The 16,685-nt window shown below is 38.0% G+C and overlaps 1 protein-coding gene across 1 annotated transcript in view; it reads right to left on the bottom strand.

Moving 5' to 3' along the window:
• The window catches only part of LOC141926073 (VPS10 domain-containing receptor SorCS1-like), a 297,323-nt gene that overhangs the window by 113,772 nt on the left and 166,866 nt on the right, over positions 1 to 16,685 (bottom strand). Inside the window, exon 4 of the mRNA XM_074831226.1 lies at positions 3,650 to 3,808. Within this exon, the coding sequence (XP_074687327.1) occupies positions 3,650 to 3,808 (159 nt within the window). The remainder of the gene's footprint in view (positions 1 to 3,649; positions 3,809 to 16,685) is intronic.

A 16,685-nucleotide genomic window follows, 5' to 3' on the forward strand; every position in this document is an offset into this window, starting at 1 on the left:
AATACAGCCCCTCATCCTACAAGCAAGCTGATTAAACCCACAAGAGCTCACACGTACAAGACCTCCAACCAGCTTTTGCCTCACATGCAATGCTTTACTGTGTCTGAAGTTTCCTCCTGATTTGTAACTCCTCTTACACAAAAAATAAAGAAGCATGCAGTAGTTCTGCAATTACGTGGTAAGAATCAGCCATGTAACAACTGTCAGACAGAACAATGAATGCAATCATGAAGCAATTAGAGCAGGCAGCAGATGGTTTGCTGCTCTTTTTTTTCTCAAGACTGGCAGGAAAAAGTCATGACTGAATAAGGGACTGGTCTGTCAGCAGTGGTAATTCAAGTCTGCTGCCCAAGGCAGAGACACGGCGGAGAGATATGTGAACAAAAGCAACTGAGTTACCAAAGCTTAATGAGTTACTTCTCATCAGCAGAACCCCAGTAATTAACCACATTCACCCACACACAACACCCAAGAAACTGGGACATAAAATTACTTCAGTTAAGACAGATTTCCCTACCATTGAGTAAATTCCTGTTTAACCAAACAAAAAAAGATCTGTAGTACTTATCATAGCGATAGACTCAGTGGGCTGTAAAGAGACTGAGGGATGGTGGTATGTGACCCATTTCCTGTTCATTACAACTGAGCAATGAGAGGCATGCACTAACTGTTGGCTTTGCCTTCATCAGTCCTGAAATGGATGGACAACTTCTGAGAACCAAAACAGTCCAGACCCAACACCATTCCTGTCTCTCTGCTCTATTCACCACCTGATTCTCCTAGTCCCACCTGCTGCAATGACAAGATGCAAATGGATGGCAACAATAATGTGGCTTGCTAGAAGGATGCAAGCATGTTTTCTAGTTGATTCTCACCTCCCTCCTGACTGTCAACAGCAGAAATAAATGAGTGCGACAATCCTAGACTGGTCAAAATCCAACTTACACCTTACAGCCCCCATCAACAAAACCTTCACAGACTCTTCAGTCAGTGGCATCAAAATCAGTGCTGTCAAAATGTAAATTACTGACCATGCAGATATATTTCCCTTGCTTCCTCAGGTGACTCTTAGTCAGTGTGCAAACAGTGCCTGGAATCCAAGGAGTAATGGATTCTCTTTCCTTACAGACGGCCTTAGCATGAGATCACGAAATAGCAAATGGCAGCGTCATTTGTTCCAAAGTACCCCACAGCTCCCATTGCAATTACCTAAATACCTGCAGGACCTCTTAATTACTCTGAGAAAATTCTGCCTTTGGATATACAAGCATGAAACCAATGGGAGTCATTTACACTTAGCCACAGGCTGAACTTGACCCTTAGTTTGAGTTACATTTAATTTAGTCCAAGCTGATTAATACTTATTGCCTGTTGGTTACCCTTTATGGTTCTTGGCCAAAGCTTGTTGAAGTCAGAAAATGTATCCATTAGGCTTTAAAATAGAAACCAGGCCTGTGACTCATACCCATACAGAGTACTTTTAAAATTCTATTTTAGAGTTAATTGGTACAGATCTACAGACCTTGTGCTACATGATTTTTCTCTTGCAACTACAGTACTGAATTACCAACAGTTATCCAATTTGCTAATCAATGCCATAACACAAAGAAATTTTATTGTACAGCCTGCAGCCTCTCACCCAAGATACCCCATACAGACAACTCTGACACCAACCCATAAATTCAGATTAACACACAAAAGGGCCCTTTGTTCTTACATCCTGATTGGTTTTTAGGATTCTATAGAGGAAGAGTGGGAGTTTCCTATAGAATAGTGACAATATACTTGCTGGTAACCATCTACCATGAATTAGATGTGCATTAGAATCTAATTCAGAATTATTTCCTGAGCAGGCTGAATACCTCAACAGCTGAAATTCATTTTCTACTATATCCTATTTTTATTTGACACATTTACCACTGAAAGTTTCATTGATCCTCATGTAATAAATTTCCTGTTAGTAACACAGAGTCACTTTCATTCCAATGGGTCCTAAAAGACAGTAGAGACCAGATTCTGTACAGTTTCGTATCGGTCCAGAGAATTCAACATCCACAAAGGAAAGGAAACATTCTGACCTTGTCTAATTACATACGGAACACCCAGAAACAATTTAACCTGCACCTTCCTCTGAACAGATTATAACCACAGTACACTCTACAAAATGCTATGAGAGAGGTAAGTGAAAAATATTGCATGCAATTGACTCTACAGGAATAATTAGGCAGGCAAGATGCATTTCTCATAGTTGGGAATGATATTAAGCTACAGTCCTGGAAGGATACTGGTTTTGAGTTTAAAGCATAGGACTGAACTTCTATTCTAAAAATTCCCATAAAATCATTTTGTGACCTTGCCTACTTTTTAGCTTCCTTATGCCTTTATTTTCTCAGGCTTACAGTAATAGTAACAAGCCTAATTTAGGCTAAAGGAAAATTAGTTGTGAAATGTTTGTAAAATTAATTAAAATACAAAGATGGAAAGCATCATAGAATTCAAACTTTTATGCTGGTATCTATATTAATGTATAACCTGAACAATTCAGCCAATACTTTGATTATTGATTAGATTCAGAATCTCATAGATTCATCATATGAAAAACAAAAAGACACCACTAAATTACTTCATATAAAGGCTTACACACTAGATGCCAAGATATTTCACTTTTACCCCTGTTGGTAGCTCAGCAAATTGTTTTGGTCTTTTTCCTGTTTTACTCAAAAAGATGAAAATGTCAGGATGTGAAACCACCATTTCTCAGAGAAGCTTGCTCCAATGACTAGTTAATTCATGGTTGAGTTTATCTGCCACTGACTCCTAGCCATCAACTCGTGTTAGAAGTTTTTTTGCTAGATCAAAATGCTTACTCATATGTTTTGTCTTTCCCCATGGAGATATTTATGCACAATATAGTTTCCCTTCAATCTGCTTTTTGGTAAACTAAACAGATTGAGCTCTATAAAGTCCTTCACTGGAAGATGACTGACTTGTGAGTATTGATGTGTCTGATTTTAAAAAAATTCTAACAATGAGGTCTCTTACAATCAAATCCCATTCTGTTGTCTCAAGTTGGGCAGCAAAAAATCAAGGCAAATCTCACAGCATATTTAATTGGTTGATGGATTACCTGTACTGAAGGAACTGGACTTCAAAGGAAATTGATTCACTGCTACTTTTCTCTTAGAAAATCGAAGGCTACTTGAAAATATGCCAACCATATAGGAACAAGAAGTTCCTATTTTATACTGTTCTTGGGGCTGGTGCTAGTCTGGAGCAGGAGAGCAGTTAAATAAGAGGACAAAATGCCTCATTAGAGGTTGTTATTCCTGTTGTGAAGGATCCTAGCTGTCTGCCCATTGCCTGTCACATGATATTGCCAAAAGGACTGATGAATAAATGCAGACTGCCAGGTCAGTCATAGAGGGCTAGGCCCCAAGAACACAGTAGGTGCCCATGTCCTTTACTGTGCCCTTTACACTGAGGCTTATTCGGTGTTTCTTTCTTGGAAATACCAGGTTTATATTTCCAAAGATGGTCCTGGTATCACCCCAAAGACTGCAGAGAATGCTCTGCAGCAGTTACACAGAGAGATGGGGAAACCCTACGTTTTTCCTAAGCAAACAAACAAAATCCTGTCAACAATTCTCACCTTCTGATCTTGGCTGTATGCTAAGATCCAGTCTTCCTGCTTGGGGTGGAAGAGCAGACTGTGGATGTAGAAGTTCAGACGGTATTTTTGATAGGTGGCCCCTTCATCAGAACTGATTAATAAACTGCTCTCAACTTCTGGATCCGTCAGCAGCATAATCTATATGGAAGGCAAAATGAAAATACAGTGATGAACAGGAGTCAGATGGAAAAATAACTAAGCAGCTATGAACTTCAGATAAGCTTATTAAATATGTCTATTTCAAAATGTTTCAAATGTAATGTCAAAACTAACCATAGCCTATCTTTCAGTAAGGAAAACAGTATATTTCAGCTATGTATATAAACACATAATATATGATCAAATAGGCAGAATGACTTTACCACTAGTTAAAACGGCCCTAAAGGAAGCTATGCTTACGTTATCTGAAAAATCAAACCTGAAATTTGTAACACCAGAGTGCAAACTTACTAAATTACCAGACAGCCACAGTGGGCTGCTAGGGTCTTCATGAATGATCTACTGGAGTGGCAGACAAAAAATTATTTTTTTTAAAAAAAGAGAGACAGAGATAGAGGAGAGAGACACACATAGAATGATCTCTAATGGTGAGGTTTGTTAGACTCTGGCAGAATTTTCAGAGAAGATGACAGTTTCATTGCCTGAAATGTTATAACCTGGCTGTCCGCAACAAGCAATCTTGCTTTGGCAGGAGAATACATTTGACAATGTGCTGGGTTCTTTCCATCTCCAGTTTCTATGGTGCTGTGAATTACAGATTTGGTAGTGTATCAAAAATAATCTCAACATAGTAAAGTTGCTTTCTAGCTTTGTCCAAGAGTGTTAGTTCAGGAGTGACAGAAGATATACAGCTTGCAGTTGTAGTAGGTACTTCTCTCCATTAACTGTGGTATTAATTGGTATGCATTGCTAATGAATCAGAGAATAATGACACACTCCTCTCATGTGTCTCTGCATGAGAGAATATATAGGTTTGAGCAGTAGAAAGAGATCATTCCAGTATTTCAGCAAGCAACAAAGTAATAACCCTAAGGAATGGGAATGAGGCACCATGAATGACAAACATGAAAAATTCTGAAGAATATTTGCCTGGAAAGGTATTAAAGCTTTGAATCACTAGCTTTTTTTTTTTTTTTTTTTTTTTTTTTTTTAAGTAGTGGTGCTGCACTTGCTTCGCAAATGGCAAAACCTGATCTGTTCTTAGACAAGCCTGAAATGAAAGGATCCACACCTGGCATTTCTCAGAGCAAATTCCTATCTGGGTTTGGGCACTGCAAAAATCACACACTCCATTTCCTTCTCTCTCTTTCATTTAGGCTGGCAGAGTTAGATATAACTTAATTCACTACCTATGAATTATAGGGCACCATCAGTCTTGATAGACACCGGATGCTAAAGAACTATTTGTATGTGAATGTGTAAATAAACATATAATCTATATGGGGAATGTCCTTCATTACTGGGTAACTGCCAGAGGTTTTTATCTATCTCTAGAAAACCCCTTGGTAGCATAACAACTTGGCCTGTGACTTCGATGTTTGGGGTTCTTCAAAATCCCTGAAATTTAATATCCTGAATGATTGTAGACCAGTTACGTTACCACATGTAAAATAGGGTAATGTTTCCATTGTAGCATAAAGGCACAGTCTCCTTTTGTATCTCTGATTTACTTTAGAAATCTTTATGAGATTATGAGAATTAAACATTCTTATTTTCATTTAACACTTTCAAATACATCAAGCATATCATTGACGTGACTTCTGAACTGAAGATTGCATGATAGAAGCTACACAGAAAGCATTAATTATCAAAACGTCAATATATAGATCATCGACTGTCACCAAGTAGCCTATCCAGCTTCTGAAGCCAAAAATTAATTGCGTTGTTTATCAGGTGGGTCTTTTTTCTTACCAGACTAATTTCTGGGACAATGTTCCTATGGTTAACATTTACCAGTTCAGTACTACGATTCAAGTAATATGATTTTCCTATTTTTATTACTTCCTTCTTGAGTGGATTTTGTTTATGCTGGTATTTCAAAATATCACAGAACAGCATTAATTTGGACTACAACAACTAGAGCAGAAATAAGCACAAATCAATGGGCTTAATCCAAGCTCCCTGAAGTTAATAAGAGTCTTGTCATTGACTTTGGATTGTGCCTCTAAGGCAAGCTGTTAATCAAGATCCACTCTAGTCTCACATATTTCCTTCTACCTGCACAAGGAACTCATCTGACCTTACCACTGTCACATTCAAGCACGTCACTGCCTTAACACATTTTCTGTCAGGTCACTCTTCTGAAGTGTGAAAGTCCTCTTATCTCCATTTCTTAGAAAGGGAATTGAGGAACAAACTGTTTGAGGCACTGAAGCACCTAATTGCTCATTCAATCAATAAAAGTTAAGTGCCTAAACAGACTTGCCAGCACTGCTGACCATGACTTTAATCTGCTAACTACCACGCTGGGCTATTACTACTGTGTTTTCAGGTATCTAAGGTCTCCAGAAGCCTTAGCTGTTGCATTGTGATAACCAGACATTCTGTACATATGAAGTGCTTCAGGACACACCAGTTTTGCTACATATGCCAATAGCAGTAGTGTATTACATGTGGCAGAGCTGTGCAGAACTGCTGCAGATTTATGCAAGGGCATACAGAGAGTTGGAGATAGGGGAGGGAGCTGATGGATGACTCTCTAGCCACTAGTCAGATTGCTAACTATGAGACCAACTTTCAGTGCTGGGACAGCATTGTCTGCTCCACTGTTGTACCCTATATTGCAAATCACTTTGGACAGACGCCATAAAACAAAACAAGCTAGTTGACTAAGCAGTCACTATTCACATCACAGTCAGAGCACCATGTTTCTTACAAGGTAAGAAAAGCAAATTTAATTACAGTATCTGCATGTAAATATTCAGAATCAGAAGCCCAAAAGATAGCATTTATTGGACAAGTAGCAGCAATTGATACTTACATGAAAAATCTGTGAAAATGAGAGGGATATGCTGTATGTAAATGCTGCCTTTCAGATCAGACCATGATTGTGCTTCTGAAATTAATTCCCCAAGTTTTTTTGGAAAACTTCTATAGCAATTCCTTACATACTATGTTCTGGCTCATACCACAGTGATTTCAGAGTGCAGGAACTGAACTCCTTTTCAAAAAAATGAAACCAGAATATACACTTCAGGAGTGCATCTAATGTGCTCCAACACTACTGGACATTTAGTTCAGAGTATCAGGTTAGCACTACTCTAAAGTCAGATCCTCTGCCTCCAAAATGCCCACACTGCAGATAAATACCATCTCAACATCAACCATTTCATTCTACAAACCCACTTACACTGAGCTGCACTACATGCTACTGTAGTTGCAGCCACATTAGCTTCATTTTATTGTCTAAATTGCCTGGAGCATAAATGAGAAAGGAGGGAAAGAACAATTAATTTTATTGTTTTTGTTGTTGCAGCTTATGAAATACAGACTAAATACATTTTAGAATTTTCTTTGAAATAAATGAAGCCAATTTCTGCTTTGAAGTAGTCTATTACCCATTGACTTGATGCAGTTGCTTATAGAGAAAATAAAAGCGGACACAGATGTGTTGAACAGGAAAAGCATGGAAAATAAAACCAGTAACAATAACAAAGTGAATCTAAGTTTAGAAGTCATAAACTTTAAGATTATCTAAAATAAGAGATTAGAAAGAAACTATTTTTATAATTTCTGATTTCACTGTAGAAAGCATGTGGGATTTGCTTAAATGTGAGCTCCTCAAAGGAGTGATCTTCTTGCTCTGTTTCTACAGTGCCTAATACAACTATTACTGCTTTCTCAGCTAACACTGGTTTCTGGACATTATATTCTGGACATCACTGAGGAATCAACATGAAAAACACACCTTAAATCTATCCAGGTTCTTAGAGCCTGTAGGGAAAGACAACCTAGTTGATGAAGTCTAATAGGACTTTTTGAGAAGTTGCCTTGCCAAAGGATCTGAAATTGTCATGGGATAAAAGGCCTTTCCATAGATTAATTTATGGTTAGAAGATCAGCACCAAACATTAGGGAAAAATATTTCAGTATTCACAATTGAGAGAAATGTTCTTCTGGAATTTCCCTGATGTTTTGTGCTATTCTATTTATTCATTAACGATTTGCAACGAAGGAAGGAAAGATAAGTGACAAAGTTTGCTGATGGCAGTAAGGTACACAGAATGATGAAACAAAAGCCAGCTATGAAGATCTGTAAACGGATTTGGCAATATTGGGTACCTGAGCAGTAAAATGACAGGTGAAATTCAGTGATGATGTATGAAAAATACAGATGAAGAAAAGCAATCCCAGCATAACAGACAGAATAATAAGCTCCGAATAGAAAACTCCTTCCAAGAAAGGGCTCTGTGGGTTTCAGTGAAGAGCTCTGTAGAATAGAAGCTTAGTCCTCAGATCCCATCAAAAAACCTCAATTAAGCAGTAGGAATTACTAGGAAATAATTAAACAGCATAAGAAATAATGCTATGAGGCCACTGTAAAGTATTCCCACAACTTTAACACTGGGTGTTATTGTCATCCTCCATTTAAAAAAAAAAAAAAAGGCTATAGTAGAAAAACACAGAATAGCTATTAGGGTGATCGAAGAAAACTATGAAACATTTTTCATACAAGCAGCAAATAAACAAACTATTCAAATTCCAAGAGAGATAAACGAAAGGCAATTTGACCAAAGTCTACAAAACTATCAATTACCTGGAAATGCTTAGAGAACAATTATTCACTCTATCATAATACAAAACTAATTAGCACCAAATGAAATTATCAAGAATGAGATACAAAACACAAGCGACGCCATGACAAGGGAAGAGCTATGGATGTCATCTATCTGGACTTCTGTAAGGCCTCTGACATGGTCTCCCACAACATCCTTCTCTCTAAACTGGAGAGATATGGATTTGATGGGTGGACTGTTTGGTCGATGAGGATTTGGTTAGATGGTCACATGCAGAGGGTAGTGGTCAATGGCTCAATATCCAGATGGAGATTGGCAACAAGTGGTGTCCTTCAGGGGTCCATATTGAGACCAATACTGTTTAATATCTTCATCAGTGACACAGGCAGTGAGATCAAGAGCACCCTCAACAAGTTTGCAGACAACATGAAATCAAGTGGTGTGGTTAACATGCCTGAAGGACAGGATGCCATTCAGAGGGATCTGGACAAGTTTGAGAAGTGGGCCTATGTGAACCTTATAAGGTTCGACAAGGCCAAGTGCAAGGTCTTGCACCTGGGTTAGGGCAACCTCCAGTATTAATACAAGCTGGGGGATGAAGGGATTGATAGCAGCCCTGCAGAGAAGGACTTGGGTGGATGAAAAGCTGGACATGAGCCAGTAATGTGCACCTGCAGTCCAGAAAGCCAACTGTATCCTGGGCTGCATTAAAAGAAGTGTGGCCAGGAGGTCAAGGGAAGTGATTCTGCCCCTCTACTCTGCTCTTGTGAGACCCCACCCAGAGTACTGCATCCAGAGTTCTGGAGTTCTCAGCATAGGAAAGATGCGGACCTGTTGGAGCAGGTCCAGAGGAGGGCCACAAAAATAATCAGAGGGATGGAACACCCCTCCTATGAGGAAAGGCTGAGAGAGACGGGGTTGTTCAGCCTGGAGAAGAGAAGGCTCTGGGGAGACCTTATTGTGGCCTTTCAATACTTAAAGGGGGCCTATAAGAAAAATGGGGACAAACTTTTTAGCAGGGCCTATTGTGGTAGGACAAGGGGTAATGGTTTTAAACTAAAAGAGAGTAGATTTAGACCAGGGATAAGGATGAAATTTTTTACAATGAGGGTGGTGAAACACTGGAACAGGTTGCCCAGAGAGGTGGTAGATGCCCCATCCTGGAAACATTCAAGGTCAGCCTGGACGGGGCTCTGAGCAACCTGATCTAGTTGAAGATATCCCAGCTCATGGCAGGGGGGTTGGACTAGATGACATTTAAATGTCCCTTCCAAGCCAAACCATTCTATGATTCTATGATTTTTTGCCTGGTTAAACCAAGAAACTCCTTGCTATAGTTTGGTGTGGATGTCAAAAATTTATATAAATAGGAAAAATGAACAGATAATGTTCCTGAAGCAAAAAAAATAAATCCATCAATTCAAAAATATCACTGTTGGTTCAGGAATCTGAACAACAGATGGCTGAATTCTGGGAAAATATATAGGAAAATATCATTATATACTTGCCCTGATCTGACAATTCCCTCTCAACAGAGAGTGGAGTTGGTTCAGATTCAGTCTAACTTTGCACGGCTGTTCTTACATACATCACTGCAGACTCAATGAAAATGATAAACGATAACAACATTATCAGCTCAGGTGGGCTGATCTAGCAACTTCTTATATGAAGAACTGGGCCCATCATTTTTATCTTGACAGTTTTTAAACTGCTTCTGATTCCACCATTACAAAATAAAGCTATTAACACAGGAGTAAAAACAGGCATACATATCTGCCTCTTACTTCTAGCAAAAGCCCTTAGTAAAGGGAGACCAACTTTAGAGTGCCTCTGGTCTGGTTTATTGTTGTCTTATGTTAAACAAAAATGAAGAGTGAGGATAACCCAAGACTCTACTTCTCTCCAGCAGAAGTAATTGCTCTCTGTTCAGATCAGTGCTCAGCGATGATCAGAATCTGCTTACTCACACCAGGCACAGCAAGCACACGCTAAACTTCCTGATGCTTCAGACAGATTGGGTTTTTTCTTTGTAAAAAAAGTCAATAAAGTCGACACAGGCTTTTGCAAGCAAATGCAAGGCATCCATTAATCATCCACCCCCAAAAAAGGGAGAAACTTGATTTGCTTTTCCTAGAAGTGATAAATGAACATAAACCATAATTTATAGATCTTAACCAGTCCACACATTTTTCACCCCTTTTTTGGTGCTAACTCTGTTGATGGAAGATTGCCCCTGACAATTATATGGATTTCTGCTGTCCTCCCAAAGAAAGCCAGGAATGCTTTGCAAGAAGATTCTGATTTTGCTTCTACAGATGGAATCATCATCCTTTTACAACTGCCCTGAATGCCAGATTCAGTGGCTTAGTCAAAACGAGTTCAGAACTGCTCTCAATCTTTTACTTTAGTCCCTCATACCTCCACTTGGACCAACTTTTCTCAAAGATTTTGTAGGAAAGAGCATAGTATCAGTGAAATAGAACAGTATGAAAAAAAAACATTTCACAGATTCACATATTCTTTCATTCACTTATGATGTATCAACAGATCTGAGTTATACCACCAGAAATAGGGATGAAATGCAAATTGGGTCAAATCTACTGCAAGGACCTTCACCTTCCTCACCTATTACATGCTTCATGCATAGACGCAACACTGGTGACCCACATGGAAGAAGTAAGATTTCTCACAGGAAAACATAAGAGTGAAGTACAGCAAAAGAGGAAATCAGCAAGGAAGAACAGAAACATCCTACTCTTAACAAAAGCAGGGCATTCCCTACTTAAATTCTCTAAAGAGTTGCATATTTTTCCAGCTTCTCTGCATGCCAGTTCCATAATTTTAGAGGGTTGTGGTGTTTGGTTTTTTTACACGGTAACTGACTGCAAGAGCATCAGTGCTATGGAGTCCCAGCATAATGAAATGTAGTTTATGCCATTTTACATATCACTTCTGAATTTGGATTGCCATTTACAAGGTATGAAGGTTGTGTAAAGAGAGAACCTGATTCTCCAGATTCAGCAATTCACACATGCATTTCAAAGCAATGTGCCCTGTTTTTAGCTAATCGAACTAGCGCATTGCTTAAGCTTTTTCAAGACCTAGAGTAAGAAACAAAATGGAACAAGCCAAAGAAAGGAACTGCTTTGGCCATGACATACTGAAATAAATGCAACACTACTGTCAAGCAAATTAGACCAGCTGTTTTACAGGACTGAGTTGTTGGAAACATAAGTGGTTGCAAGAGCAAATAAATTAGGTACAAAATTACCAAAAAGAAATCAAGCTCTTATTTGGGTATTAATAGAGAAAGAAGAGACTGAGGTCTCTGCAAAGTTGAACAAGTTTTAGTCATGGGCTAACATCAACTGCTGTAGAACTGCACTCATAAGTAATGCCACCAAAATTTGGCTGAAGTGTCTGCTTTAAATAAATTGGCTAACAGTATTAGCACCTAAATGAAAACGTTAAATGAGCTAGAGCTGACGGTTTTGAAGTTGTCCCCAACCGACTAAAAGACAAGGTTAGATGCTGAGCAATTTCATTATGACATTAAAATAATACACCAATAATTCAATCAAGGCACTGGGAAGTGCTTTATTGCCAGAAGTTTTTGTTAACTCAGAAACTGCAGTGAGTTTGTAGGGAAAGAAAAGACTTCAGTGACAGAATTACACTTTCAACACTAAAGAAAAAAATAATTGACTAGAACATCATTGCCAGATGACCTGGTTTAGAATGGTCTCAGATATAAGTAGAAATGACCACTTTAATACAAGGAAAAGGTCTGTGGACAAGTTATTTTGCAACTATAACTCAGTGACTTAAGAATAAAAGGGTTCTTATTCATATGACGATGCATAACCCAAATTCATTGAATCAGTCTGCACTTCGCTGATATGGAGGGCAAATACTCCAAGTCTCCCCCAGATAAAACTATAGTCATGATTACTAGACAGTGTAATTCAGATTCAGACTCAATCCAGACCTGAACAGCAGAAACTCTAGCATCATTTGCCCTAAGAACCCACAGGAGATCCATAACTGGTAGGATACCACCATCTTCCTCAACTCTTGGCTGTTTAAAGGTAAGAGAAATGATGTGGTGAAAGATTCAGATGGTGAATTCATCTTGTTTGCACACATGAATGATTTAGTGCTCACTGAGTGATAAGACAATCTCTTGTCAGCAGAATACTAGATGGCAAAGGACTATCTTTTAAGAGAGAAAAATTCTCACTTGACAATATTTTTGAAAGCTGAGACTGCACAGTGTTCCTAATAGAAGAATTGTTGAGAATTGCATTTGGCATCTTGATGAATGTGGTTTAAAATAAAAAGCTGGCTAGTGGCTGGAAAAAAGAATGCATTTACCTGTTCTGTATTAGTGAAGGAGTTCATTATAGGCCAAAAGTGACCATAAAAGAAAGCAGCCAATGAAAGTTTTATTTTTTATTATCTGTGGGAATCATCTGGGGATGTTTTACCTGACAGAAAAAGTAAATATATGTATCAACAACAACTTATAAAAATAAAAGAAGCACTGCATAACTCCCCCTTATCCAAGCTTCAGATAGGGACATAAACGGTCACTTCCAAAAATCTGCTGATTGCCTCTTCAGTTATACAGAATAATATCATTATTTAGTGAAAGTCCAAAACAATCTCAAAAGGAAGTGGAGAAATTTTGGACGAAATTTCACCTTAGGAGTATGTCTACCTCCCTGTTCTACACATAACCAGAAAATGGCATGCATCTACATTTGGAAGCTATCACAAAATACACGAGCTGTCATTGACTCTTCTGCACAAAGTTTCCTGTTTAAAGGTTTTAGAATACTGAAAGTACAAGAGATTTACTCATTTTTACAGTATATGCTTATAAGTGGCTAAGCAAAGAGCACTGAAAAGCCACTGAACCCCACCACATGCATATGCTAACCAGAAAAAAACAAATAAACAAGACATTTCATCTGTTTTTAAAGAATATTCTCCTATGCATCAAATGGAAAATACCACCAGCTGTCTTAGCAAACACAGGTTTTAAAATCACATTTCTAAAAACTGAAGCAGTCCTGTTACCCTATACACTGAATAAGACCATTGATTGGCTACCTTGGCTGAACATGATGTCTTCCTCCTGTTATGGGATCTAAGAAAAATATGGCCTTAAACATTTATATTACAAACTGTCTAATCCTCTGCCTTTTTGTCTCTATCCCATTTTTGGTTAAGCACAATAACTGGAGTCCCATCCAGGCATTTTTTAATGGACTTGTTTTAATAATTTGTAAAAAGGTTTTGACTAATAACTGAGAGCTTTAAAAAACTTATTTCTGATTGTTCCAGGTGAATAAAAGGTCATTGCAGCTTACTGCTCCCCTTCCCATATTGACTGAAATAATTAATATTTTGTAATAAATGAAAAAGAAAAAGCTTTAATTCTCACAATATCTAAACATTCAAGTTAAAGAAATTTTTTTTTTATTTAGGAACACTTCCAGAATTACAATACTGTCATGAATTTCAGTGATAATCATAATCTTAATAGTCAGCTGGCATTTCAATGTTTCTTTTTCAAGCATGATACACAGCAATAGATTTTCATTAATATATGACTGTTGTTTGAATGCCAGTGAATAAGTACTAGTGACCCTCTCTATCTTGAACATAGCAAACCCAAATCAGTATTAATTCATTAACTGTGTTAATGAAGAATTGCTGTTATTGTTGCTCAGCTTTCTCTACTTTGACTAATCCCAGTTTAATGTGGTTTCTCCGCATTATCTGAATTTTCATACCACCAAAGTCCCAGGTATAAGGTTGGGTCAATGTGATACAGACTCATGAAAAGCAAACATGAGGCTGAGACATCTGTGCAGATGCGATTCAGTTGCTCTCTCCGCTAATCTTACTTGATATGAATGGAGATATAAAGAAAGCCCAGAGGTGTGGGTGAGAAGATATTTCCTAAGAGAGAACGGTGTACAATAACAGTCGCTCCTTACTCTGAACTTCAGAAAACATCTGAAACACCAAGTGGGATGGGGCTGATCCTGTTTCTATGAAAATCCAAAAGAGGGCAGTGCACCCACACACAGCCTGGTTCATTACCCGCAGCTCATCAGGGTGGGGACATTCATCAATTGGACAGGTTGCTACCTACAGCCTTTTCTCTCTGTGGCTGAGCTTTGGCAGAAGCCCCATTCTCAAAGGTGCCTCACCTTGGACCAGACCTGAAATGACTCAACTACTTTTTCCATTAAAGGTGAAGAAGTTGCCACATCTTCAGGTTTTTTGTGTGCTGCTGAGTCACTGCTTGCGGGCTGGACTGTGACAGAGAGAAACATCGACCTTCCCAAGAGTAAGCTGCAATCCCAGGAGCTAGGGTGAATTCTTAAAATATATGCCTCTTCTTTAATGTAATAACTTTTAACTAAAGGAGGAAAAAACATGAGATGCGGAGAAAGGAGTCCCTGAAGATTAGCATCCCTCTTTAAATCTTAGCTTTTTAAAGTGCAGTTTCCATTTCCATTACTCAAGAGTTAAATGAAAATAAAGATTCTACATTTTGTCCTTACTTGAGTTAATGCATGTAGTGTCTTAATGAGGACTATAAAAAAACTCTTATTTGTATCATCCTTATGCAAAAATATAAATGTAATACTAAAAAAAATGAAGAAAACCTTTCATTATTATAACTTAATAGATTACTGCAGGATGTTTCAGAGCTACTTTTGCTTCATCTAGAAATATAAAGTGATTTATAATTTAAATTATTTAATTTAGGTAGGTGAAGACCTCTAGAGGTCTTTTACTCCAAACTCCTGCTTCATACTGACCCAGCTTCAAAGGTATAGATAGATTCTCAGGACCTTGTCCTGTCAATATTTAAATACCTTCAAGGATGGAGATTCCACAGGTCTTTGGGCCTATCCAACCTGAAACTGTTTACTTTTCATTCAGTGTTAATTTTAATTTTAAATATCTTGGGTTATAATGTCATTTTTAAAACAAACAAGAACACCTTCAATTTTACATTCCTTTTAACTTAAAGGTCCATCTTAACTTAACAAGAGCTTTAGAAGCTAGAAGTGCTACATGAGCCCAAAGCACCAAGGTTAGTTTCACTCATCATGATCCTGTAACAGTGCTGAAAATAGAATTTGTCAGGCTCAGCTTCTAATCGCATGCATAAACATTAGCTCTGGAGCAATCAGTTCTGGGGGAGGAACATGAAAAGATTAAGCTTCTCAATTTTTCAGATCTCCCTCAAATCAAATTCCAGATTCTTATCTCTTCATTCCACAGCCTGTTTGGGTCTAATTAGTAGCCTAACATGGAATCAAATTTTCCTATTCCAGTTTCATTATTATTACACGCTGCTTTCTCTTCTTTTACATACATTTGACATAAAAAGCTTTATCACCAAAACCAGCTTGAAAATCTGTTCCTTAAAACTTACATAAAACACAGTAGGAACTTCTATTCTGGTATAAAATCTAACTCATAATGATTGTATTTGATTATTATATTTTGAGAAGAAATAAAGAAACAAAGAAAAAAATTCAGGAAAGCTACAGTACTATAGGCATTTTATTTTGGACAGTGCAATCTAGTTTTAATTATTAATTGTCTGTTCTTTTGCAACAGATGTTCTGCATTGTACTGAATAGGGAAAAAAAAATAAGCTGAGACAGTCTTACTTGCTCAGAGGAGAAAAGAAACCTCAGCTTTGTAGAGATCTGGAATGAGTTGTGTTCATACATATTGCCTGTACTTTGTTCTGTTGCTCAGTAAGGCACTCCTTTCATTAAAGAATCTCATGAGATTAATTAGTTAATCTTCACACCAACTTTGTGGTAAAGAAGGAAAGTGCACATTATCAAGAAGGAAAATTACTTGGACAAACTCCACTAATCAATCAATGGCACAAAAAGAAAGAAGCCACTTGCACTGTAAGCATATTACAAACAATAGCATCTTCCAGCCCCAACTACTGGGCCCTAAGGGTCATTAATCCTAATCAAAGCAAGAGGAGACTCTTGGCCTAAAAGTATGGTAACCTAAGCAGAGCTACAGAATGGACAGGGAGAAGAGGGACTAAGGGAGCAATTTTTCCCTCAAGGGTGAGTTAGTGATTAACTCACAATCCACATGATCTTCTTCCCTATTTCTTGTGATATCCCTTAAAACATACTTGAACTTCAAGTGCTTTGAATTTAATCCTGAAAGGCACTGAAAACAGCCTAGCAGCATGGGTGACTGATACACCCTGA

This window comes from Strix aluco, chromosome 7 (genome assembly GCF_031877795.1).
Source record: "Strix aluco isolate bStrAlu1 chromosome 7, bStrAlu1.hap1, whole genome shotgun sequence".
NCBI classification, from domain to species: Eukaryota; Metazoa; Chordata; class Aves; order Strigiformes; family Strigidae; genus Strix; species Strix aluco.